The sequence below is a fragment of the Schistocerca serialis genome, chromosome 4 (assembly GCF_023864345.2).
Source record: "Schistocerca serialis cubense isolate TAMUIC-IGC-003099 chromosome 4, iqSchSeri2.2, whole genome shotgun sequence".
In the NCBI taxonomy this organism is placed as follows: Eukaryota; Metazoa; Arthropoda; class Insecta; order Orthoptera; family Acrididae; genus Schistocerca; species Schistocerca serialis.
In genome coordinates, this window is record NC_064641.1 from 635,222,275 (window position 1) to 635,247,295 (window position 25,021).

The 25,021-nt window shown below is 46.1% G+C and overlaps 1 protein-coding gene across 4 annotated transcripts in view; it reads right to left on the reverse strand.

Moving 5' to 3' along the window:
* Positions 1–25,021, reverse strand: part of LOC126475478 (uncharacterized) — a 507,316-nt gene that overhangs the window by 132,854 nt on the left and 349,441 nt on the right. For all 4 annotated transcript variants that reach the window (XM_050103373.1, XM_050103374.1, XM_050103371.1 and 1 more), the window contains exons 4-5: positions 1,025–1,098; positions 849–891 (exon numbers count right to left, since the gene is read on the reverse strand). In XM_050103373.1, coding sequence (XP_049959330.1) covers positions 849–891; positions 1,025–1,098 — 117 coding nt within the window. The remainder of the gene's footprint in view (positions 1–848; positions 892–1,024; positions 1,099–25,021) is intronic.

The following is a 25,021-nucleotide window of genomic DNA, read 5'->3' on the forward strand; positions in this document are numbered from 1 at the left end:
AAACAGTGAAAATATGTTATCAGGAAAGAATTTTTTTTTAAAAATCCATATTTTATACGCAAAAGAACTAGAAGAATAGTGGTCCTAGTAAAGGTTTGGATGTCTCTGCAGTCAGTTACTTCAGATGATAAAATGCTAATTTATATCAACAAATCAAATGAAAAAATTAACAATAATGTAATAAATCACTGTTGTGGCACCAATATAGTTCAATCTCCTTTCTTCAAACTTGTTATTTGTTTTCAACTTGTAGCTGAGGTTACTTTTATTCTGCTTCAGAAATTTTTGAAATGGGCATACAATTACAGTAATAGCCACAACTTTAAACTGCAAGCAGTGCATCTGAAGAAATAACATTCAAGTCACGGTTCACACAGGAAGAAACTGCAAATACATCCTCTGTTGCATCACAACTATGAAACTAAGTTCTCAAATATTTCTTGATGTAGTTATGAAATTGAAATCATTCTCTGACACTGGTACAATTACATGCACTTTCAGTTCAGTTACCACCATCATCTAATTATCAGCACCAGTGTTTTCTGCACAACTGAAACAATTTTCTTAGCAATCTTATTCTCTTAAATTACTTGCGCCGATTGTCATTAATCTCGACACTGTCTGAGAGTCTTCTCATAGTTATACTACACAAATGCAATGAATTAAAATGTTGTGTCACTCTGTATGAGATATATCCTTTTTGAAACGTTCTTCATATATATGAAGCAGCCTTTTGTTTGTGGTACAAAGAAACTGAATACTTTCATCACTGTAACAATTTTTGCTTTTGTTCTAGTATCTCATTTATAGTTACTTTTACAAATAAGTCACTACGAAAGAGTACATACCTTACAATTGTAACAGGAGGGCACCCATTGTACAGTAGGCCAGCTGCAATGAATAACTACTTGTTAGATTCAGTTTTATGACCTTTTTATATAGTATTAACAAACAAATTATTTGGCAGGCACTGAAATAACTGCAGAGATAAATTCATCCATTTTTGCAATACTACGACACCAACCTTCAGCTCCCAGACCTAGATCCAACGCCTCTTCACCGTCTTCTACAGGCAGTTCTTCAGAGTCTTCTTCATTCCTGAGAATAAAAATATTTTAATCACTTACACTAGTAACGTAATACACAGAGAGATAACAATATCCCATACAGACATTGATAATGTAGAAGCAGCCTACCAGATATAAAACTAAATATTTTTCTATCGTATAAAACAGAAGAAATAAGCCAAAAACTTCATGAACTTCTGAATACTGCAGGAAGGAGAAAACAAATGCCTTTATATGGGAGATAAATAAAAAATGATATACAATTGCAGTAATGCTGTGTGGTGGCGAATATCTTAGCGTGTTTACTGGTCCCAACTAGTGTTGCTGTAATAGTTAATTTTATACATCAGTTTCTCAACCCCTCAAATTATATACTTAAACACTGAAATGTCACGTAGGCTGTTTTTAATCGCTCGTTTGATGGAATGGTCGTACTATGCAAGAAAATACTAGTATATAAGCTGGAGACGGAACAAGACATCAACTACTTCTAACTGTCTAGTTTAATGACTCTGAAAACCCAACACTGCCATCTTTTTTTCATCTCGAAAACCTAGTTACCTCAAGCGACACCTGCGACACTCTGTGCAGAGGAGACCTGGAGGCGAGTACATGACATTTCAAACAGGTGACAAATTGCCAGACCGCTGCTCGTCTAGTAGAGGGGAGCCGCGTGCCCTACGGGTCTTCCTTCCGACAAGGCAACACAAGAAAAGCAAATCCAATAAAGCAAACGGCAGAGAAGCGCACCTCATGCGGGAAGTTCGCAGCCAGGCCTTCGCGCGCTCGCACAGGCGCTTCCACAACACGGACCACAGCTCCTCGGCTGCCATCTGCCCCAGTGACACGCTCCAGCACCTGTGCCGGTGCCCGGGTCTCGTTTCGAAAACCACTGCTCGCACTCCACGCTGGAGCTTCGACGACAGTCGAAAGGGGCGCTACGAACCTATCTAGCACCCACTCCCCAACACGGGGTCGAATACCGCATTGCAATGGACTTCGTGCACATTAAAGGTTCGCATTGCAGCTGTCGTCGTCGATTTTTTACCCCCCCCCCCCCCCGGCTATCCCTTGATAACGCAGGATGTGTGCTATCAACCGACCCCTTGTTTTAGTTAGGTTGCAACAATTACCCCCCCCCCCCCCCCCCTCCACACACACACACACACACACACACACAATTCGATTCAGTACCTCTTTTATATCAACACTCTGATATACCTGGACAATCCTCAGCATTCTCCGGCGCAGCGCCACATTTCAAAAAGCCTCTGTCAGAAGCGCTTTTCTTGTTGTAACCCGTCTGCATTTTATATCCCCGATACGTCGGAGATCAGCAGTTAATTTGCAGCCCAAATAGAATAACTTATCTACTGCTTTTATTTCCACAGCATCGCCTGATTTAATTCGACAACATACCATTATCCCTGTTTTACTTTTGCTGATGTTCATCCTATCTCTTTTCACGACACACTCAATGCCGTTCAACTGATCTTGCAAGTTCTTTGCGGTCTCTAACAGAACTAAAATGTCATCGGCAAACCCCAAAGTTTTAATTGTTTAAGCTTAAACTTTTAATTCCCTTTCTACACCATCACTGTGGTCACGGTTGGGTCTTTGAAAGCTTCAGTAACACCCAGTCTTTTGGCGCGGAATATTAGTATTAAGATTTTTTCTGTAATCACATCACTTTTCCTCACCTTTGCTTTCCGGAAATTTGTCGTGCTCTGTACATCGTGAATCAATACAAAGGCATAAATCTGCACTTGCACGAATAACAGTGGAAACAAGGCAGAGAAAATATGTTGCAATGGAAAGAACTTAAAGATTTCGTCTTCTACACGCAGAACAACCTGAGGGACAGGGTTATATCAGTTTCATATTATTATTTCCCTGCTTACAGGAACCAGTGTATTCCAATGTCTTCCTAAGATGACGGTAGCGTAACACACAACCCTAAGGGTACTCACACTCTGTATTAACGGTATTGTGTTTATGCCAGACAGACACCCCATTTCGTAGACTTCCAACACACTAACATGTACTGTTTCACCTACGCCGTGCTGAAATCGAGAAATGGTGGAGTCGGCTCTGGATCCCTGAAGAAAGGAGGCAAGCGACTCATTCGGGGCGAGGATGTGTAGCGTTACCGGCAGTTCCACGTTTCATACTCGAACCTTGCTTTTGCCTACGGCAAATGCGTGACTTCAAAGCGGCAGTGATTGCTGATCGACGGTTGCGATTTTCAAAGCCCAGCGTACACTGATTTTACCCAAGCGGATGTTATTCGAGGAGTGCCTTATATCATCATGAAGCTAAGATATCGCTGTAGTAGTTTCTGGTCACAGAAATGTCCCCTTACACACTGAATCGAACGTCTAGTTTCTGATCGAACGCTTTAGTGGCCTCGGCGGGGAAGAGGAATAAGGAAGGGGGAGTTCGTAGTAGTAGTAGTAGTAGGTAGTAGTAGTGGGATACTTTTTTGGGAGCTGTAGTGAATGTAGGGTACTTGATTTCGCCGGGACTACTACGAAACGGTTAGAGCAGATGAATATTTGACTGGTCTGCGCGGATATAGTTTCCGAACAGCGTCTTTGACGAAGTAGTAAGCGTGTGCCCGGGCGTCGTTCTGTTGACATTATGGCTGGAGGTAACGTGAAACCGTGCTCCGTTCCGCTACCGAATCCGTTTTATCTTTCCTCGCCCACTGCTTAGAAGCGTTCTACGTAGAAAGCGGTAGCATGCTTATGTTCTGCACGGAAATTCTCCGAAGAAAATGCACAAGTCCATCGTTTGGGAGCGCCATATAAAAGGTGAATATCAGTACTACCGAAGGGAAGGAGCTATGGGAATGTGTGTTGAGTGGCCTGGTATACTCAACGACTACTTATCGAGGAACTGACAGATTTCGGTTTGTTACCTCTAACTACCTGCAAATATTCACCAAAGAAGGCAGGTGCTGGTGGATGTATTATTGGTTGCAACGAACTACACTATGTGATCAAAAGTATCCGGACACCCTAAGAAAACATACGTTTTTCATATTAGGTGCATTGTGCTGCCACCGACTGCCATGTCTCCACATCAGCGACCTCAGCAGTAATTAGACATCGTGAGAGAGCAGAATGGGGCGCTCCGCAGAACTCACGGACTTAGAACGTCGACAAGTGATTGGGTGGCACTTGTGACGTACGTCTGTACGAGAGATTTCCACACTCCTAAACATCCAAAGTTTCTGATGTGATAGTGAAGTGAAAAACGTGAAGGGACATGTGCAGCACAAAAGCGTACAGGCGGATCTCGTCTGTTGACTGACAGACGCTGCCGACAGTTGCAGAGGATCGTAACGTGTAATAGGCAGACATCTATCCAGACCATCACACAGGAATACCAAACTGCATCAGGATTCACTGCGAGTACTATGACAGTTAGGCGGAGATGACAATACTTGGATTTCATTGTCGAGCGGTTGCTTGTAAGCCACACATCACGCCGGTAAAGGCCAAAAGACGCATCGCTTGGTGTAAGAAGCATAAACATTGGATTGAACGGTGAAAAAAGTTGTGTGGAGTGACGAATCACGGTACAAAATGTGGCCAACCGATGGCAGAGTGTGGGTATGGCGAATGCCCGGTGTACGTCATCTGCCAGCGTGTGTAGTGCCAAGAGTAAAATTCGGAGACGGTGGTATAATGGTGTTGATTGTTCCATGGACGGGGCTAGCACCCTTTGTTGTTTTGCGTGGCACTATCACAGAACAGGCCTACAATGATTTTTAAGCACCTTCTCGCTACTCACTATTGAAGAGCACTTCGGGGATGGCGATTGCACCTTTCAACACGATCGAGCACTTGTTCATAATGCACGGCCTGTGGCGGAGTGGTTACACGACAAGAAGATCCCTGTAATGGCCTGCACAGAGTCCTGACCTGAATCCTATAGAACACCTTTGGGATGTTTTGGAACGCCGACTTCGTGCCAGGCCTCATCGATCGACATCGACACCTCTCGTCATTGCAGTACTCCGTTAAGGACGGGCTGCCATTCCCCAAAAAACCTTCCAGCACCTGACTGAACGTATGCCTGCGAGAGTGGAAGCTCTCATCAAGGCTAAGGGTGGGCCAACACCATATCGAATTCCAGCATTACCGATGGAGGGCGACACGAACTTTTAAGTCGTTTTCAGCCAGGTGCAGGATACTTTTGATCACATAGTGTATCTACAGAGCAGTGGAACGACTGGAAGAAACCGACTCTGCGGAAGATCAGTAGAGAAAAATAGGAACACGAGAGGCAATATTGGCCCTGCGACTTATACGGGGTGTTCAAAGACTCCGCAATGCCGTATGATTGTTCGCCTGCCTGGGTTACTTCCCTTCAAGTGGGGGACACTTTCAACATTTAATGTGAAAATTTGTAAGTAAAAATGAATATTCATTTAGTTATAACTTGTATTTCACTGAGTTTCATTTCGGTATGTTCACTGCGGCATACGGCACGCGCGGCTAACAATCATACGGCATGGCGGAGAGACCGTATTAAAAGACAGGCAAATATATTCGTATAGCATTTTTAGGTTACGGGAAAAAAGCTGCTGATGTTGATTATAATACACTCTTTGGAATTCTGAAGTTATCTGGAAAGCAATAGGGAGTGAAAGGACATTTTTATGCAGAAACTAGACAGCTGTTAACGAGAGTCATAGAACGTGAAATGGAGCGCGTAGTAGGGAAGGGAGTGAGACAGGCTTGTGGACCGTTCCCCAAGTTATTCCATCTGTACGTACTACAAACAATAAAATGGCGAAGAAATAAAACTATAAGATTTGTCGATGATATTTTAATTCTACGAGGGCTATTCAGAAAGTAGGGAACGTTTTGGCATTAAAAAAAAACTAAGTACAAGAAACACATTTTATTGTACAGGGTGGTCCATTGATAGTGGCCGGGCCAAATATCTCACGAAACAAGTGTCAAACGAAAAAAATACAAAGAACGAAACTTGACTAGCTTGAAGGGGGAAACCAGATGGCGCTATGGTTGACCCGCTAGATGGCATTGCCATAGGTCAAACGGATGTCAACTGCGTTTTTTATAATAGGAATCCCCGGTTTTTATTACATATTCGTGTAGTACGTAAGGAAATGTGAATGTTTTAGTTGAACCACTTTTTCGCTTTGTCATAGATGGCGATGTAATAGTCGCAAACGTGTAAGTACGTGCTATCACGTAACATTCCGTCAGTGCGGACGGTATTTGCTTCGTGATACATTACCCGTGTTAAAATGGACCGTTTACCAATTGCAGAAAAAGTCGATATCGTGTTGACGTATGGCTATTGTGAGCACGGGCGTGTGCTATATATGCTGCTCGGTATCCTGGACGACATCATCCAAGTGTCCGGACCGTTCGCCGAATAGTTACGTTATTTAAGGAAACAGGAAGTGTTCAGCCACATGTGAAACGTCAACCACGACCTGCAACAAATGATGCTGCCCAAATAGGTGTTTTAACTGCTGTTGCGGCTAATACGCACATCAGTAGCAGACAAATTGAGCGAGAATCGGGAATCTCATAAACGTCGGTGTTGAGAATGCTACATCAACATTGTTGCACACGTACCATATTTCTATGCACCAGGAATTGCATGGTCGTGTACAGTTCTGCCACTGGGCACAAGAGAAATTACGGGACGATGACAGATTTTCTGCACACGTTCTATTTAGCGACGAAGCGTCATTCACCAACAGCGGTAACGTAAACCGGCATAATATGCACTATTGGGCAACGGAAAATCCACGATGGCTGCGACAAGTTGAACATCAGCGAGCTTGGCGGGTTAATGGATGGTGCGGCATTATGGGAAGGAAGGATAATTGGCCCCCATTTAATCGATGGCAATCTAAATGGTGCAATGTATGCTGATTTCCCACGTAATGTTCTACCGATGTTACTACAAGATGTTTCACTGCCTGACAGAATGGCGATGTACTTCCAACATGATGGATGTCCGGCAGACCTGTTGTGCAGTTGAAGTGGTATTGAATAGCATATTTCATGACAGGTGGATTGGTCGTCGAAGACCCTACCATGGCCCGCCCGTTCACCGGATCTGACATCCCTGGATTTCTCTCTGTGGGGAAAGTTGAAGGATTTTTGCTACCGTGATCCACCGACAACGCCTGACAACATGCGTCAGCGCATTGTCAATGCATGTGCGAACATTCCGGAAGGCGAACTACTCGCTGTTCAGAGGAATGTCGTTACACGTATTGCCAAATGCGTTGAGGTTGACGGACATCATTTTGAGCATTTGTTGCATTAACGTGGTATTTACAGGTAATCATGCTGTAACAGCATGCGTTCCCAGAAATGTTAAGTCCACAAAGGTACATGTATCACATTGGAACAACCGAAACAAAATGTTCAAACGTATCTACGTTCTGTATTTTAATTTAAAAACCTACCTGTTACCAACTGTTCGTCTAAAATTGTGAGCCGCATGTTTGTGACTCTAACAGCGCCATCTATCACAAAGTGAAAAATGTGGTCCAGCTAAAACATTCATATTTCTTTACGTACTACGTAATAAAAAATGGGGGTTCCTATTTTAAAAAAAAAAGGCTGTTGATATCCGTTTGACTTATGGCAGCGCCATCTAGCGGCCCAACCATAGCGCCATCTGGTTTCCCCTTCAAGGTAGACAAGTTTCGTTGTTTGTAGTTTTTTCGTTTGACGCTTATTTCGTGAGATATTTGGCCTGTCACGATCAATGGACCACCCTGTATACATCTTAAAGAGCGACTGACATACTATTTTTCCACATAGTCACCAGGGAGCGAAAGGCTATTTACAATTTGTACAGAAACCAGATGGCAGTTATAAGAATCGAGGGACATGAAAGGGAAGCAGTGGTTGGGAAGGAAGTGAGACAGGGTTGTAGCCTTTCCCCGATGTTATTCAATCTGTATATTGAGCAAGCAGTGAAGGAAACAAAAGAAAAATTTGGAGTAAGTATTAAAATCCATAGAGAAGAAATAAAAACTTTGAGGTTTGCCGATGACATTGTAATTCTGTCAGAGACAGCAAAGGACTTTGAAGAGCAGCTGAATGGAGTGGATAGTGTCTTGAAGGGTGGATATAAGATGAACATCAACAAAAGCAAAATGAGGATAATGGAATGTAGTCGAATTAAGTCGGGTGATGCTGAGGGAATTAGATTAGGAAATGAGACACTTAAAGTAGTAAAGGAGTTTTGCTATTTGGGGAGCAAAATAACTGATGATGGTCGAAGTAGAGAGGATATAAAATGTAGACTGGCAATAGCAAGGAAAGCGTTTCCCCACAAGAGAAATTTGTTAACATCGAGTGTTGATTTAAGTGTTAGGAAGTCGTTTCTGAAAGTATTTGTATGAAGTGTAGCCATGTATGGAAGTGAAACATGGACGATAAATAGTTTAGACAAGAAGAGAATAGAAGCTTTCGAAATGTGGTGCTACAGAAGAATGCTGAAGGTTAGATGGGTAGATCACATAACTAATGAGGAGGTATTGAATAGGATTGGGGAGAAGAGAAGTTTGTGGCACAACTTGACTAGAAGAAGGGATCGGTTGGTAGGACATGTTATGAGGCATCAAGGGATCACCAATTTGGTATTGGAGGGCAGCGTGGAGCAGTAGGTACTGGGAGATGAAGAAGCTTGCACAGGATAGAGTAGCATGGAGAGCTGCATCAAACCAGTCTCAGGACTGAAGACCACAACAACAACAGTCACCAAACACATTGAGGCACTTATCATAGTGTTTTTTTTTTCTTTTTGTTTTGGTTTTGGGGCGCAAAACTGCTATGGTCATCAGCGCCCGGTCTGTAACTTAGGAAACGTTAAAAAACGAAATGGAAACCAGCAGCAATGGGAACGAAAGTCAAAAAATTGGGGAAACTGAAAGCAGAAGGAAAGCTTAAAAATCCACTACAGAAAGGGATTGGTTGTCCCCAAAAGAGCTTCAAATGACTGATGTCATCTCACTGGCACTAATAAACTCGAGAACGCGATCGGCCGAGCGCGTGTCATCTGCTAAAATGGACGATGTATCAGGCGACAGCTGTAGACGGGCGCGTAACGGAGTAAAATAGGGGCACTCAATTAAAAGGTGTCTTACCGTCCACAGCTGATAGCAGTGGGGACAGAGTGGGGGAGGATCGCCGCTTAAAAGATGTCGATGGCTAAAAAGACAGTGCCCTATCCGGAGTCTAGTTAAAATTACCTCCTCCCGACGACGCGTTCGGGAGGAAGAGGTCCAAGCACAGGGAACAGCTTTTACGTCTCGCAATTTATTATGGGGAAGTGTCGACCAATGTGCGTGCCATAAAAGAACAACACGACGACATAAAACACTCCGTAGGTCGGCGAAGGGAATCGATCGAATAGCTGGCCGAAGAAGAGAGACTGCAGCCTTGGCCGCTATATCGGCCGCCTCATTTCCACAGATACCAACGTGTCCTGGGAGCCAGAGGAACGCCACCGAGACGCCCCCCAAGTGGAGCAAGCGCAGGCAGTCCTGAATCCGGTGGACCAGAGGGTGGACAAGGTACAGAGCTTGGAGACTGAGGAGAGAGAGCTGAGAGAATCTGAACAGATAACATACTGTATCCGCTGATGGCGGCGGATGTATTGGACAGCCTGGAGAACAGCGTAAAGCTCCGCAGTATAAACCGAACACTGGTCGGAAAACCGAAATCGATTTGGGGTGTCGCCAACAATATAGGCACTCCCTACACCTAACGATGTTTTCGAGCCATCAGTGTAAATAAATGTGGCTTCCTTCATTTGTGCACATAGAGCAGCAAATGCCCGACGATAAACAAGTGAAGGGGTACCATCCTTGGGAAATTGACAAAAGTCACGGAGCAGGCAGGTCCGAGGACGGAGCCAAGGCGGTGCTGTACCCCAAGTTGTCAAGAAGGTTTTAGGAAAGCGGAAGGAAAGAGAATGGAGCAGTTGACGGAAGCGGACTCCTGGTGGTAGTAGGGAGGAAGGGCGGCCTGCATACCGTACATCAAAGGAGTCGTCGAAAAAAATGTCATGGGCCGGATTAGCAGGCATGGAAGACAGATGGATAGCAAACGACTCAGAAGGACTGCTCGCCGATTGGACAGCGGAGGTTCAGCAGTCTCAGCATAAAGGCTTTCCACAGGGCTGGTGTAAAAAGCTCCAGAAACTAAACGTAATCCACGGTGGTGGATAGAGTCGAGACGCCGAAGAATAGACGGCCGAGCAGAGGAGTAAACTATGCTTCCATAGTCCAATTTCGAGCGCACTAAGGCGCGATAGAGGCGGAGAAGGACCATTCGGTCCGCTCCCCAGGAGGTACCATTCAGGACATGGAGGGTGTTGAGGGATCGCAGACAGCGAGCCGAAAGATAGGAAACGTGGGAGGACCAGCACAGTTTTCTGTCAAACATAAGACCCCAGAATTTAGCGACGTCCGAAAACGGAAGGTTGACAGGTCCTAGATGTAAGGAGGGTGGAAGAAACTCCGTACGACGCCAAAAATTAACACAAACGGTCTTACTGGGAGAAAAGCGGAAGCCTGTTTTGATGCTACAAGAGTGGAGGCGATCGAGACAGCCTTGAAGACGTCGTTCAAGAAGGCTGGTCTGTTGAGAGCTGTAGTAGATCGCAAAATCGTTCACAAAGAGGAAGCATGAGACATCGGGAAGGAGACAGTCCATAATTGGATTTATGGCAATGGCAAACAGTACAACACTTAGCACGGAGCCCTGGAGTACCCCGTTTTCTTGGGAGAAAGTACTGGAGAGAGTAGTGTTCACCCGCACTCTAAAAGTGCGCTCTGCCATAAATTTGCGAAGAAATAGTGGCAGCCGACCTCGAAAGCCCCAAGAGAACAGTGTGCGGAGGGTGCCTGTCCTCCAACAGGTATCGTATGCTCTCTCCAGATCAAAAAATATTGCTACTGTTTGGCGTTTCCGGAGAAAATTGTTCATGATATAAGTGGAGAGAGCAACAAGATGGTCAACTGCAGAACGATGCTTTCGGAAACGGCATTGGGCAGGTGTTAAAAGACTGTGGGACTCCAGCCACCAAGCTAAACGGCAATTCACCATATGCTCCAAAACCTTGCATACACTACTCGTGAGAGAAATGGGGCGATAGCTAGAGCGGAGATGTTTGTCCTTTCCAGGTTTCGGAACAGGAACGATGATAGCTTCCCGCCATCGTCTGGGAAAAGTACTGTCGGTCCAAATTCGATTATAAAGGCGAAGGAGGTAATGCAGACTATGGGTTGATAAATGCAGCAACATTTGGATGTGGATACCATCCGGTCCTGGGGCGGAGGAGCGAGAAGAAGAGAGTGCATGTTGGAGTTCCCGCATGGAGAAAACAGTATTATAGCTTTCGCGATTTTGAGAGGAGAAAGCAAGAGGTTGCACTTCCGCTGCACGTTTCTTCGGGAGAAACGCTGACGGGTAATTTGAAGAGCTCGAAATCTCAGCAAAGTGTTGACCCAATGAGTTAGAAATTGCGACGGGGTCCACTAACGTATCATGCGCGACAGTGAGCCCAGAGACCGAGCAGAAACTAGGCGCGCCAGATAACCGTCGAATCCGACTCCAAACTACCGAGGAGGGAGTGGAGGTGTTAAATGAGCTAGTAAAGAATTTCCAGCTTGCATTCTTGCTATCGCGGATGACGCGACGGCATCGCGCATGGGACTGCTTATAGCGGATACAGTTGGCCAAAGTAGGATGGTGGCGGAAAACGCGAAGAGCACGTCGCCGCTCACGTATTGCGTCACGGCATGCCTCGTTCCACCAAGGAACTGGGGGCCGCCGGGGCAATTCGGAGGTGCGTGGTATTGAACGTTCCGCGGCTGTAAGAATAACTTCCGTAATATGAGTGACCTCATCGTCGACGCTAGGAAAGTGACGGTCATCGAATGTCGCTAGAGACGAAAAAAGTGTCCAATCGGCTAGGGCAAACTTCCAGCGTCTCGGGCGCATATATGGCAGTTGTGGCTGCAATCGAAGGACACATGGAAAGTGGTCACTCGATTGTGTATCAGCAAGGGCGAACCATTCGAAGCGCCGAGCTAGCGGAACAGTACCGACCGAAAGGTCCAAATGAGAGAAATTTGTCGTGGAGGCAGACAAAAATGTAGGGTCCTCAGTGTTGAGGCAAACAAGATCCGCTTGGTGGAAGACGTCTAGCAATAGTGAGCAACGCGGACATGGATGTGGAGATCCCCAAAGCGGATGGTGGGCATTTAAGTCCCCAACCAGCAAATAGGGGGGTGGAAGCTGACCAAGAAGATGAAGGAGATCAGCTCGTGCCATTGATGTGGATGATGGAATGTATACAGTACAAAGAGAGAAGGTGTATCCAGAAAGGGAAAGACGTACAGTGACTGCTTGGAAGGAAGTGTTTAAGGGGATTGGGTGATAATGGAGAGTATTATGGAGAAGAATCATGAGTCCTCCATGTGCTGGAGTGCCTTCAACAGAGGGGAGATCAAATCGGACAGACTGAAAATGGGGGAAGACAAAGCAGTCGTGGGGACGCAGCTTTGTTTCCTGAAGACAGAAGATGACCAGCGAGTAGGATCGTCAATTCATCCCGATTGGCTCGAATGCCGCGGATATTCCAATGGATAATGGAAGAATGTGCCCAAGGTTGCCGTCAACTCAACGACTGCTCAGAGCTTGCGACCGACAGCGTGGAACGGCACTCAACCGAAGGCAAAAGCCCTGATCCATAGGTTGTTCAGGAGCACCTCCTGCCACCAGCGATCGGCCGGTTGATTGGCCGCCAGCAGTACGCCTGGGCGACACAGAAGACGGCCGAGGGCGGTTACCGCCAGGTGGTGCTGTAGATGAGACACGCCGTGGCGGAGAAGGAGAGGAACTGGGTTTCTTATTAGCTTTCTTGGAAACATGATGTTTAGATGAAGGAGGAACCGATGGTTGTGAAGTTGGGGTACGTAAAAAATCTTCACGAGTATGCTCTTTTTGGAAGTCCGGGTGTCTGACTGACGCTGATCGAGATTTAGCAGAACCCGATGAAGGGTGAGCCATAGATTGAGCAGGCGAAAGTGGGGAGGTTGAACGGGCGATCTTTCCCCAGGCCGATCTGACGACCGTGTCACTAAAGGTGAGATCAAAAGTCAGCGTGGCCGCCTCCTTTGTTGGCCGAGGAGAGGCAAGGACAGTGCTGTATTTTCCTGTCTGAGGCACAGTGGGCTTTCGACTACGAATAATTTTCTAGCAGCAAAGGTCAACACCTTTTCCTTCACTCTGATTTCCTGAATGAGCTTTTCGTCTTTAAAATTGGGGCAATCTCGAGAGGAAGCAGTGTGTCATACAGTTGATGCAACGAGGGGATGGAGGTGGACAAGCACCCTCATGGGCATCCTTGCCACACGCAACGCATTTGGTCGGGTTGGAACAGGACTCGCTGGTGTGATTGAACCGCTGGCACCAATAGCAACACGTAGGGTTTGGGACGTAGGGGCGAACGGAAATTATTTCATAGCCCACTTTTATTTTCGATGGGAGTTGAACTCTGTCAAATGTCAAGAAGACAGTACGGGTTGGAACAATGTTCGTGTCAACCCTTTTCATAATTCTATGAACAGCCGTTACGCCCTGGTCAGACAGGTAGTGCTGAATTTCCTCGTCAGACAATCCGTCGAGGGAGTGTGTATAAACGACTCCACGTGAGGAATTTAAAGTGTGGTGCGCTTCAACCTGGACAGGGAAGGTGTGGAGCAGTGAAATACGCAGCAATTTTTGTGCCTGGAGGGCACTGACTGTTTCTAACAAGAAGGCGCCATTCCGTAATCTGAAACACGACTTTACAGGACCTGCAATTGTGTCGACACCTTTCTGAATAATGAAAGGGTTGACCGTGGAGAAGTCGTGACCGTCAGACCGAGAAACAACAAGGAACTGTGGCAACGATGGAATAACTATCTGTGGCTGAGACTCAGTGAACTTACACTTGTGAGCAGACATAGTGGAAGATGAGGAAATCATTGTGGAAGTATGCCCCATGATTACCGGCGTCTCCGATGGCGAGCTCCTCCCTTGTGGGGGCCCTCTCTGAGGGCACTCCCGCCTTAGGTGATTGTTCACACCTCAGGTCACACCTCCCGACAAACGGACGGAGGGACCAATCGGCACTTTCGGAAGGTATCAGCTCGGGTAATCACCCCTCCCTGGGCCTGGTCGTTACCAGGGGGTTCGTACGAGTCCTACCTGTCTACCCGGGGTGGGGAATTACGCGTTACCCCGTCACCGGCTACGCACGAAAATGCGTGGGTCGGCCTTCAGACACGCACAGGGAGGAAGAAAGAGAAAGGGAAAAACAAAGAAAGGGAAAGGAAGGAAGAGAGGTCTCAAACGCCGCAGCAGAGAAAAGGGTAAAGAGAAGAGGTAAGGAAAAGAGAAGGACAAAGGAAGGATAAAGACATACAAGCAGAGAAGGCGAAGAATGCGTTACATTTACGAGCGTCCGTCTCGGACGTAGGCACAAACCATACTCCCAGAGGGGGAGAAGGGGAAGGAAAGAGCCAGAGGTGAGGGGAGGCGGGGCGAAGATGGGGGATAGGGAAGGATGCGGAAAAGGAAGGTATGCAGCCTGGAAAGGAAGGAGGGCCACATTAGCTCGAGGTCCCGTGCTCGCTACGCACGTATCCACAAAAGAGTTGTGGACCGCCTGGGGGCTATCGTAGTGGTGGACAAGCTTTCAAAGACCTTCGTCTTAGAATTCTGCCGCCTGAGACTTTAGCCAGTGAGTCACGCCCGCCTGGAGTTCCACGTCGTCATCAAAGCGCTGCGTTGCAAGCCAGTTCTTCATCTTGGGAAACAAGCGGAAGTTGCTTGGTGCAAGATCGGGGCTGTAGGGCGGATGTGGGAAAATTTCCCATCTGAATGAATTAAGGAGTTTTTTAGTTCGGTTTGCCAAGTGAGGTTGGACACTGTCGTGCAAAAACAAAATTTTGGACGTCAGCTTTCCTCAGCGTATGTTTTGAACTGCTCTTCTAAGGCTGTGCAAAGTTTGACAATACCGGGTAGCATTTATGGTTGCTTCACATTCGAGAAAATCAATAAGAAGCACACCTTGCCTATCCCAAATCACTGTCGCCATCAGTTTCCTTGCTGACAAGGTTTGCAAACATTTTCTTGTTTTTTGGGGGGACCATGTGTGCCCCAACTCCACGGACTGTAATTTGTCTCGCAACTGACGTGTTTCACCGAAGTCTCGTCACTGGTTACGATTCGATCCAATAATGAATCACCATGTTTATGGTAGGCCTCCAGAAATGTCAACATTACCCCATTCGCTGTTCTTTATGGTGATTTGTAAGCATTTTGGGCACCTATCGTGCACAAAATTTGTGGAGTCTAGCTTCTGAGTGACAATTTCAAACAAGAAAGTCCGTGAAACTCGTGGAAAAGAAAGCGAAAGCTCAGTTATTGTGAAGCGACGGTTTTCACGAATAGTTTCATCAACTTTAGCGACAAGATCGTCAGTCACAATGCTCGGGCGTCCCCTCTTCATCATGAACGTTGGTTCGGCTATTTTTAAACCGAATGCACCATTTCCGGATGGAACATTCACTCATTCCGTTGTTCCGTACACTTCGCACAGTTCTCGACAAATTTCCATGGGTTTTAGGTTTTTTGCCAACAAAAACCGTATCACAGACGCACCTCACAACTGGTGGAATTTTCGATTGTAGCGTATATTTCAGATTCGAATATCGAAAAAAACCAGACGCCCGGAGACGTTCCCGCTGTCACGCATTGATGCCGACTGAGCTGCTGAGCATGCGCACAAACCAAAATACACGCGATCGGCGCGCGCCTAGCGGCGTCAGTACATCTACATCTACATCTACATTTATACTCCGCAAGCCACCCAACGGTGTGTGGCGGAGGGCACTTTACGTGACACTGTCATTACCTCCCCTTTCCTGTTCCAGTCGCGTATGGTTCGCGGGAAGAACGACTGTCTGAAAGCCTCCGTGCGCGCTCTAATCTCTCTAATTTTACATTCGTGATCTCCTCGGGAGGTATAAGTAGGGGGAAGCAATATATTCGATACCTCATCCAGAAACGCACCCTCTCGAAACCTGGCGAGCAAGCTACACCGCGATGCAGAGCGCCTCTCTTGCAGAGTCTGCTACTTGAGTTTGTTAAACATCTCCGTAACGCTATCACGGTTACCAAATAACCCTGTGACGAAACGCGCCGCTCTTCTTTGTATCTTCTCTATCTTCTCCGTCAACCCGATCTGGTACGGATCCCACACTGATGAGCAATACTCAAGTATAGGTCGAACGAGTGTTTTGTAAGCCACCTCCTTTGTTGATGGACTACATTTTCTAAGCACTCTCCCAATGAATCTCAACCTGGTAACCGCCTTACCAACAATTAATTTTATATGATCATTCCACTTCAAATCGTTCCGCACGCATACTCCCAGATATTTTACAGAAGTAACCGCTACCAGTGTTTGTTCCGCTAACATATAATCATACAATAAAGGATCCTTCTTTCTATGTATTCGCAATACATTACATTTGTCTATATTAAGGGTCAGTTGCCACTCCCTGCACAAAGTGCCTATCCGCTGCAGATCTTCCTGCATTTCGCTGCAATTTTCTAATGCTGCAACTTCTCTGTATACTACAGCATCATCCGCGAAAAGCCGCATGGGACTTCCGACACTATCTACTAGGTCATTTACATATATTGTGAAAAGCAATGGTCCCATAACACTCCCCTGTGGCACGCCAGAGGTTACTTTAGCGTCTGTAGACGTCTCACCATTGATAACAACATGCTGTGTTCTGTTTCCTAAAAACTCTTCAATCCAGCCACACAGCTGGTCTGATATTCCGTAGGCTCTTACTTTGTTTATCAGGCGACAGTGCGGAACTGTATCGAACGCCTTCCGGAAGTCAAGAAAAATAGCATCTACCTGGGAGCCTGTATCTAATATTTTCTGGGTCTCATGAACAAATAAAACGAGTTGGGTCTCACACGATCGCTGTTTCCGGAATCCATGTTGATTCCTACATAGTAGATTCTGGGTTTCCAAAAACGACATGATACTCGAGCAAAAAACATGTTCTAAAATTCTACAACAGATCGACGTCAGAGATATAGGTCTATAGTTTTGCGCCTCTGCTCGACGACCCTTCTTGAAGACTGGGACTACCTGTGCTCTTTTCCAATCATTTGGAACCCTCCGCTGCTCTAGAGACTTGCGGTTCACGGCTGTTAGAAGGGGGGCAAGTTCTTTCGCGTACTCTGTGTAGAATCGAATTGGTATCCCGTCAGGTCCAGTGGACTTTCCTCTGTTGAGTGATTCCAGTTGCTTGTCTATTCCTTGGACACTTATTTCGATGTCAGCCATTTTTTCGTTTGTGCGAGGATTTAGAGAAGGAACTGCAGTGCGGTCTTCCTCTGTGAAACAGCTTTGGAAAAAGGTGTTTAGTATTTCAGCTTTACGCGTGTCATCCTCTGTTTCAATGCCATCATCATCCCGGAGTGTCTGGATATGCTGTTTCGAGCCACTTACTGATTTAACGTAAGACCAGAACTTCCTAGGATTTTCTGTCAAGTCGGTACATAGAATTTTACTTTCGAATTCACTGAACGCTTCACGCATAGCCCTCCTTACGCTGCCTTTGACATCGTTTAGCTTCTGTTTGTCTGAGAGGTTTTGGCTGCGTTTAAACTTAGAGTGAAGCTCTCTTTGCTTTCGCAGTAGTTTCCTAACTTTGTTGTTGTACCACGGTGGGTTTTTCCGTCCCTCACAGTTTTACTCGGCACGTACCTGTCTAAAATGCATTTTACGATTGCCTTGAACTTTTTCCATAAACACTCAACATTGTCAGTGTCGGAACAGAAATTTTCGTTTTGATCTGTTAGGTAGTCTGAAATCTGCCTTCTATTACTCTTGCTAAACAGATAAACCTTCCTCCCTTTTTTTATATTCCTACTAACTTCCATATTCAGGGATGCTGCAACGGCCTTATGATCACTGATTCCCTGTTCTGTACATACAGAGTCGAAAAGTTCGGGTCTGTTTGTTATCAGTAGGTCCAAGATGTTATCTCCACGAGTCGGTTCTCTGTTTAATTGCTCGAGGTAATTTTCGGATGTGCACTCAGTATAATGTCACTCGATGCTCTGTCTCTACCACCCGTCCTAAACATCTGGGTGTCCCAGTCTATATCTGGTAAATTGAAATCTCCACCTAAGACTATAACATGCTGAGAAAATTTATGTGAAATGTATTCCAAATTTTCTCTCAGTTGTTCTGCCACTAATGCTGCTGAGTCGGGAGGTCGGTAAAAGGAGCCAATTATTAACCTAGCTCGGTTGTTGAGTGTAACCTCCACCCATAATAATTCACAGGAACTATCCACTTCTATTTCACTACAGGATAAACTACTACTAACAGCGACGAACACTCCACCACCGGTTGCATGCAATCTATCCTTTCTAAACACCGTCTGTACCTTTGTAAAAATTTCGGCAGAATTTATCTCTGGCTTCAACCAGCTTTCTGTACCTATAACGATTTCGGCTTCGGTGCTTTCTATCAGCGCTTGAAGTTCCGGTACTTTACCAACGCAGCTTCGACAGTTTACAATTACAATACCGATTGCTGCTTGGTCCCCGCATGTCCTGACTTTGCCCTGCACCCGTTGAGGGTGTTGCACTTTCTGTACTTGCCCAAGGCCATCTAACCTAAAAAACCGCCCAGCCCACGCCTCACAACCCCTGCTACCCGTGTAGCCGCTTGTTGCATGTAGTGAACTCCTGACCTATCCAGCGGAACCCGAAACCTCACCACCCTATGGTGCAAGTCGAGGAATCTGCAGCCCACACGGTCGCAGAACCGTCTCTGCCTCTGATTCAGACCCTCCACTCGGCTCTGAACCAAAGGTCCGCAGTCAGTCCTGTTGACGATGCTGCAGATGGTGAGCTCTGCTTTCATCCCGCTAGCGAGACTGGCAGTCTTCACCAAATCAGATAGCCGCCGGAAGCCAGAGAGGATTTCCTCGGATCCATAGCGACACACATCATTGGTGCCGACATGAGCGACCACCTGCAGATGGATGCACCCTGTACCCTTCATGACATCCGGAAGGACCCTTTCCACATCTGGAATGACTCCCCCCGGTATGCACACGGAGTGCACATTGGTTTTCTTCCCCTCTCTTGCTACCATATCTCTAAGGGGCCCCATTACGCGCCTGACGTTGGAGCTCCCAACTACCAGTAAGCCCACCCTCTGCGACTGCCCGAATCTTGCAGACTGAGGGGCAACCTCTGGAACAGGACAAGCAGCCATGTCAGGCCGAAGATCAGTATCAGCCTGAGACAGAGCCTGAAACCGGTTCGTCAGACAAACTGGAGAGGCCTTCCATTCAGCCCTCCGGAATGTCCTTTGCCCCCTGCCACACCTTGAGACGACCTCCCACTCTACCACAGGTGAGGGATCAGCCTCAATGCGGGCAGTATCCCGGGCAACCACAGTCGTAGTCCGATCGGGGGATGCGTGGGACGAGCTGGCCGTCCCCGACAAACCCCCATCCGGAACCCCACAGTGACGCCCATTGGCAACAGCCCCAAGCTGTGTGACCGAAGCCAACACTGCCTGAAGCTGGGAGCGAAGGGATGCCAACTCAGCCTGCATCCGAACACAGCAGTTGCAGTCCCTATCCATGCTAAAAACTGTTGTGCAAAGAACGTCTGAACTAATCTACAGAGAGCGCAAACAAATCGACACAAAATTTAAACGGTTATTAAAATACAAGATTGCCTAGTAAATTCAGTAATGCTGCTACTTGCGCACTGCTGATACACTGCTGACACACTGCTTCTGCTATGTAAACGCTTTCAGACGCTCTTGTGTTTTTTGCTGTGTACTACTTTCTGAATAGCTCTCGTATCAGAGGTGGCAAAGGACTTTGAAGTTCAGATGAATGGAATGGACAGTGTTTTGAAAATATGGAAATATGTGGATAATATTTCGTGCGGTTTAATAGCGTATTTCTGAATCGCACTGTTTTTAACTAAAGGATAAATTTAAACACGTCCACTTGCTCATTCTTGTTTCATAAGGTTGTGGATAATATTTCGTGCGGTTTAATAGCGTATTTCTGAATCGCACTGTTTTTAACTAAAGGATAAATTTAAACACGTCCACTTGCTCATTCTTGTTTCATAAGGTTGTATTTTAAGCCAGTTCCAAACATTGACACGGTAATTCTACTATTTCCCCTTCATTCAGCCTTTACACTAGAAATCGCATACCGAGCGAGGTGGCGCAGTGGTTAGCACACTGGACTCTCATTCGGGAGGACGACCGTTCAATCGCGCGTCCAGCCATTCTGATTTATGTTTCCCGTGATTTCCCTAAATCGCTCTAGGCAAATGCTGGGACGGTTCCTTTGAAAGGGCATGGCCGACTTCCTTCCCCGTCCTTCCCTAATCCGATGACCTCACAGTTTGGTTTCTTCCCCCAAACAACCCAACCCTACATATCGCATACCATCGTTACTTCCTGTTTCTTAGAGATTAATACGAGGGCGCTAAAAGCGTGGCTTCGTAGTACGACGTGGACATAACTGAAGCGTGCTTGCAGCCTGTGGTGCAAGAAAGGAATTTTGACGGGGATAGTTGCAAAGTATGCTTTCATAAATATTCGTTACTTCCCTATTTATGCTAGTGGTATGTGTGTTTTAATTTCACACATACATTTACCGATCACATGAAATTTTTATAACTGAAAGATGCATTCTTTTAATACATATAAATCAAGGCATATAATTTCTTAAGTAGCATACTAAGATAATATATTCCTAAACAGTAATTATCAACACTATTGTCTTTAATATTCTGCCACAACACAATTTTTCTTGAATATCGGACTTCGTGAGATCCATTCTGCTTTGTGAACGCTTTTAGAAGCTTTTGTGTTTTTTTGCGGTGTACTAAAGCTCCGGTTAGTTACTATTCATACTTCAGCTTCTTGTTCCACATCTTCTTCGAGTTGATTATGGTTTTCCCCATGCTTCCATCGAGTTCGTCCCTTTGACTATATACTGGTTTCATTCTTTAACAATTTGTGTTATGTGCTACGAGTCATTAACTTGGAAAAAAACCTTAATGTAGATCTAATAGCCAACTTTTCTGCCCTCCCGTGCAAATTTCGCTTTAAGATGCTGATATATCCCTCCTTGTTTAACGTACTGTTACTGAAAGTAACTTCTCCCAACTGGTAACGAAATACAGTCCCATGTTAAAGGCCGGCCGGGGTGGCCGAGCGGTTCTAGGCGCTACAGTCTGGAACTGCACGACAGCTACGGTCGCAGGTTCGAATCCTGCCTCGGGCATGAATGTGTGTGATGTCCTTAGGTTAGTTATGTTTAAGTAGTTCTAAGTTCTAGGGGACTGATGACCTCAGAAGTTAAGTCCCATAGTTCTCAGAGCCATTTGAACCATTTTTGTAAATATTTAGCCCGCAGCTCGTCATTTGGTTTTCGCCACATCACTGCTCTTTATTGAAAAGACATTGAACTTGCTCTCATATGTATATATAACATCGTTCCATCTCTTTGACCCTTTGATAGCATGGTTCCTTGCGAATTGGAACCTTCTGCTTTGGTGCACTTGGTCCAGCTGTGATTTTTTCCTTGCCACTCTTCCGCTGTACCCCCTTCCCCCCTTTCTTCTCGACATAACCCTCCGGACAGATGATGTACATATTAGCTAACTACATTTTTGCAGCAGTTAGGTTGCAATTTTAGGTACACTTAATTGACAGTTACCCATAATCCTTATTATGATTAATCACCTGTCTCTTTCATTCACCTTCCTTGGCTGCACTTTTTACGAGACAGAGTCTATCGAACCCCCCGCCCCCTCCCCAGATCTCCTCCTCCTCCTCCTCGAATCGTCACATAATATCATCAACAGTACTACTGGCTATGTTCAATAAATCAGCAATATCTCGTGTGTGACCCTTCGCACGGCGAAACATGGCAAGTCGTCTCTGTTCGAACGTCGTGTAACTTCCCTTGCATCCCGTTACGGCTTTGTAGGCTACGTGGTAGGAGGAATGATAGCAAGTGAGCTTCATGGAGAAAGAAGTTACATCGTACCAACCAAAACGCGCATTTATACAATGGAACTCAAGTTACGGCCTTAAGTGACCGGATTTTAAAGTTCACTCCTTTACGCCCTTTCAAATTCATTATTTAAAAGATGTTTCCTAACATTTTACAGTTATTCAGTCAACGCTTTGTTATTTAACAGCTATCTGGCTACTGATCGGGAGTTTTTTTTTTTTTTGTTTACATCTGATACATAATTACTCAAGTGAAATCGAAAATTATTAAAAACAGTGCCTGACCCAATACTTCTGAGAGCCTCTGTGCGTACTCGGTTGAAGTGCAACGCCAGCTCGGAAGCTCCTCCACGGGCTGTAGCTTACGGAAGCGCCTTAGGAACGGAGTCCGTGCGTGCCTTTCGCGCTCTGCAAGAACTCGACCGAGCCGTGAGCGGGTGGAGTGAAGTGGCTTGGCCGGACTAGAGGCGGCAAAGCGGGCAGCGGCCTCTGAGGGCTTCCGACGGCGGGCAGGGCCGCCGCATTGATCCGCTTTGCTTCTCGAGCCCTCTCCAGCTCAACCGCCGACAACTGCGCTGCAGATTGGCCGAACAGACAACTCCAGCGCTCCGAGCTCCTCCGAGGAGGCGTCCATAGCCTGGGTGCTTCTACAGTGCAACAAGCAGGCACTGTGCTCAATGTGATTCTAGCACAATGCTCTGCTTATCCCTCTAAGTTAGTTCCTTTCTGTATTGCACTGGTTCTCAATCTTCGAGATCTTCTTCAGAAGATCAGAAGTCACCCAAACACCAATAAACTCCATGCTATATAAAATTTTAGATTAACTAGTATAAAAATATATGTATGTACATACGTACGTATGTTATGTACGTACACTGATCAGCTAGAACATTATTACCACCAACCTGCTATCGATGTAAACACGTCCAGGCGATAGCAGCGTCAGCTAAGAAGAGGAAGAGAAAGCAGCAATGTCTCTAATCCGACTGGGCATCGAGTTGAACTTAGATCGGAAGACAGAAATGGAAGCATCATTCCATGGAGCTCCAACTGCGGCAGAGTTCATCAACTGCAATGGTTGACGAGTGGTGGTGTGCCAGTCTCTTGGAAAACCGTGTCCAGCAGTTTTCAATGCGTGTGAGATCTGAAGAATGTGTTAGGCAGGGCATGAGGGGGTGGGAGCAGCGCGAACCGTGGCAACGCCCTAGACTACGCAGCTATCCCGCGCGGCGAGAAGAATGAAATTTTCACTTTGCAGCAGAGTGTCCGCTGATATGAAACTTTCCGGCAGATTAACACTCCGCTGCAGAGTGAAAATCTCATTCTGAAAAATCCCGCAGGCTGTGGCTAAGCCAAGTCTCCGCAACATCCTCTCTTCCAAGAGTGCTAGTTCTGCAAGGTTCGCAGAAAAGCTTCTGTGAAGTCTGAAAGTTAGGAGACGAGGTAATGGCGGAATGTGAGGACAGGTCGCGAGTCGTGCTTGGGTAGCTCAGCTGGTAGAGCACTTGCCCGAAAAAGGCACAGGTCCCGAGTTCGAGTCTCGGTCCGGCACACAGTTTTACTCTACCAGGAAGTTTGAGCAGGTGAGACGTTTGGGGATCTGTGTATATACACTAATGGTAAAAAATGGCAACACCAAGAAAATAATTAATGTACAGTGATGACTGAGACTTTGTCTGGATTACATATTTAAGTGATTACTATTCCAAGATTACAAATGTTCAAATGTGTGTGAAATCTTTATGGGACTTGACTGCTAAAGTCATCAGTCCCTAAGTTTACACACTACTTAACCTAAATTATCCTAAGGGCAAACACACACACATCCATGCCCGAGGGAGGACTTGAACCTCCGCCGGGACCAGCCGCACAGTCCATGACTGCAGCGCCTTAGACTCCAAGATCACAAGTTAGTGTAAGCGCGAGATAAGCCACTGCAATTGTGAAATACTAGTACATTAATAACTGATAAATGGCCAGAATGTTGAATGCAAGCATGGAAATGTGCATGCACTGTATTACGCAGGTGCCAGTTGTCAGTTTGTGGGATGGAGTTCCATGACTGTTGCACTTGGTCGGTCAATACAACGCTGGTTGTGGGTGACGCTAGACCTGTCGTCCGATAACACCCCTTATAAGCTCGATTGGAGACACATCTGGTGATCGAGCAAGCGAAGACAATTTGTCGACACACTGTAGAGCATGTTGGATTACACAGCGGTACGTGGGCGAGCGTTATCCCGTATAAAACACCCCCTGGAATGCTATTCATGAATAGCAGCACATCAAATAGAATCACCAGACTGACGTAAATATCTGCAGTCATGGTGCGTGGGATAACCCCAACAGAGCTCTTACCGTCATACGAAATCGTACCCTGGACTGTAAATCCAGGTATTGGTCCAGTGTGTGTAGCACGCAGAATCGTTCGTTGCAGGTTCTCATACTCAACTATATGACAAGAGCCTTAGCTACTTGCTCCAGTTGCTCCTCGCGTTTGCTAACATTTTTGGTCGGGTGTCGAGGCATTTGGCTACCTTTAGAGAGTCATAGTTACCCCTTCCAGTTGCTCCCCCATTTCGCACACCTTCACATTCTCATTTTACTGTGGCAAGTCCGCCAGATGCGATACGCAACTATATGACAAGTCTTAGCTACTTCCTCCAGTTGCTCCCCGCTTTTGCTATAAATTTGTGGTCGGGTAACGAGGCATTTGCCTACCTTAAGAAAGTCATAGTTACCCCCTCCAGCCTCTCCCCGTAAATCCAGGTATTGATCCA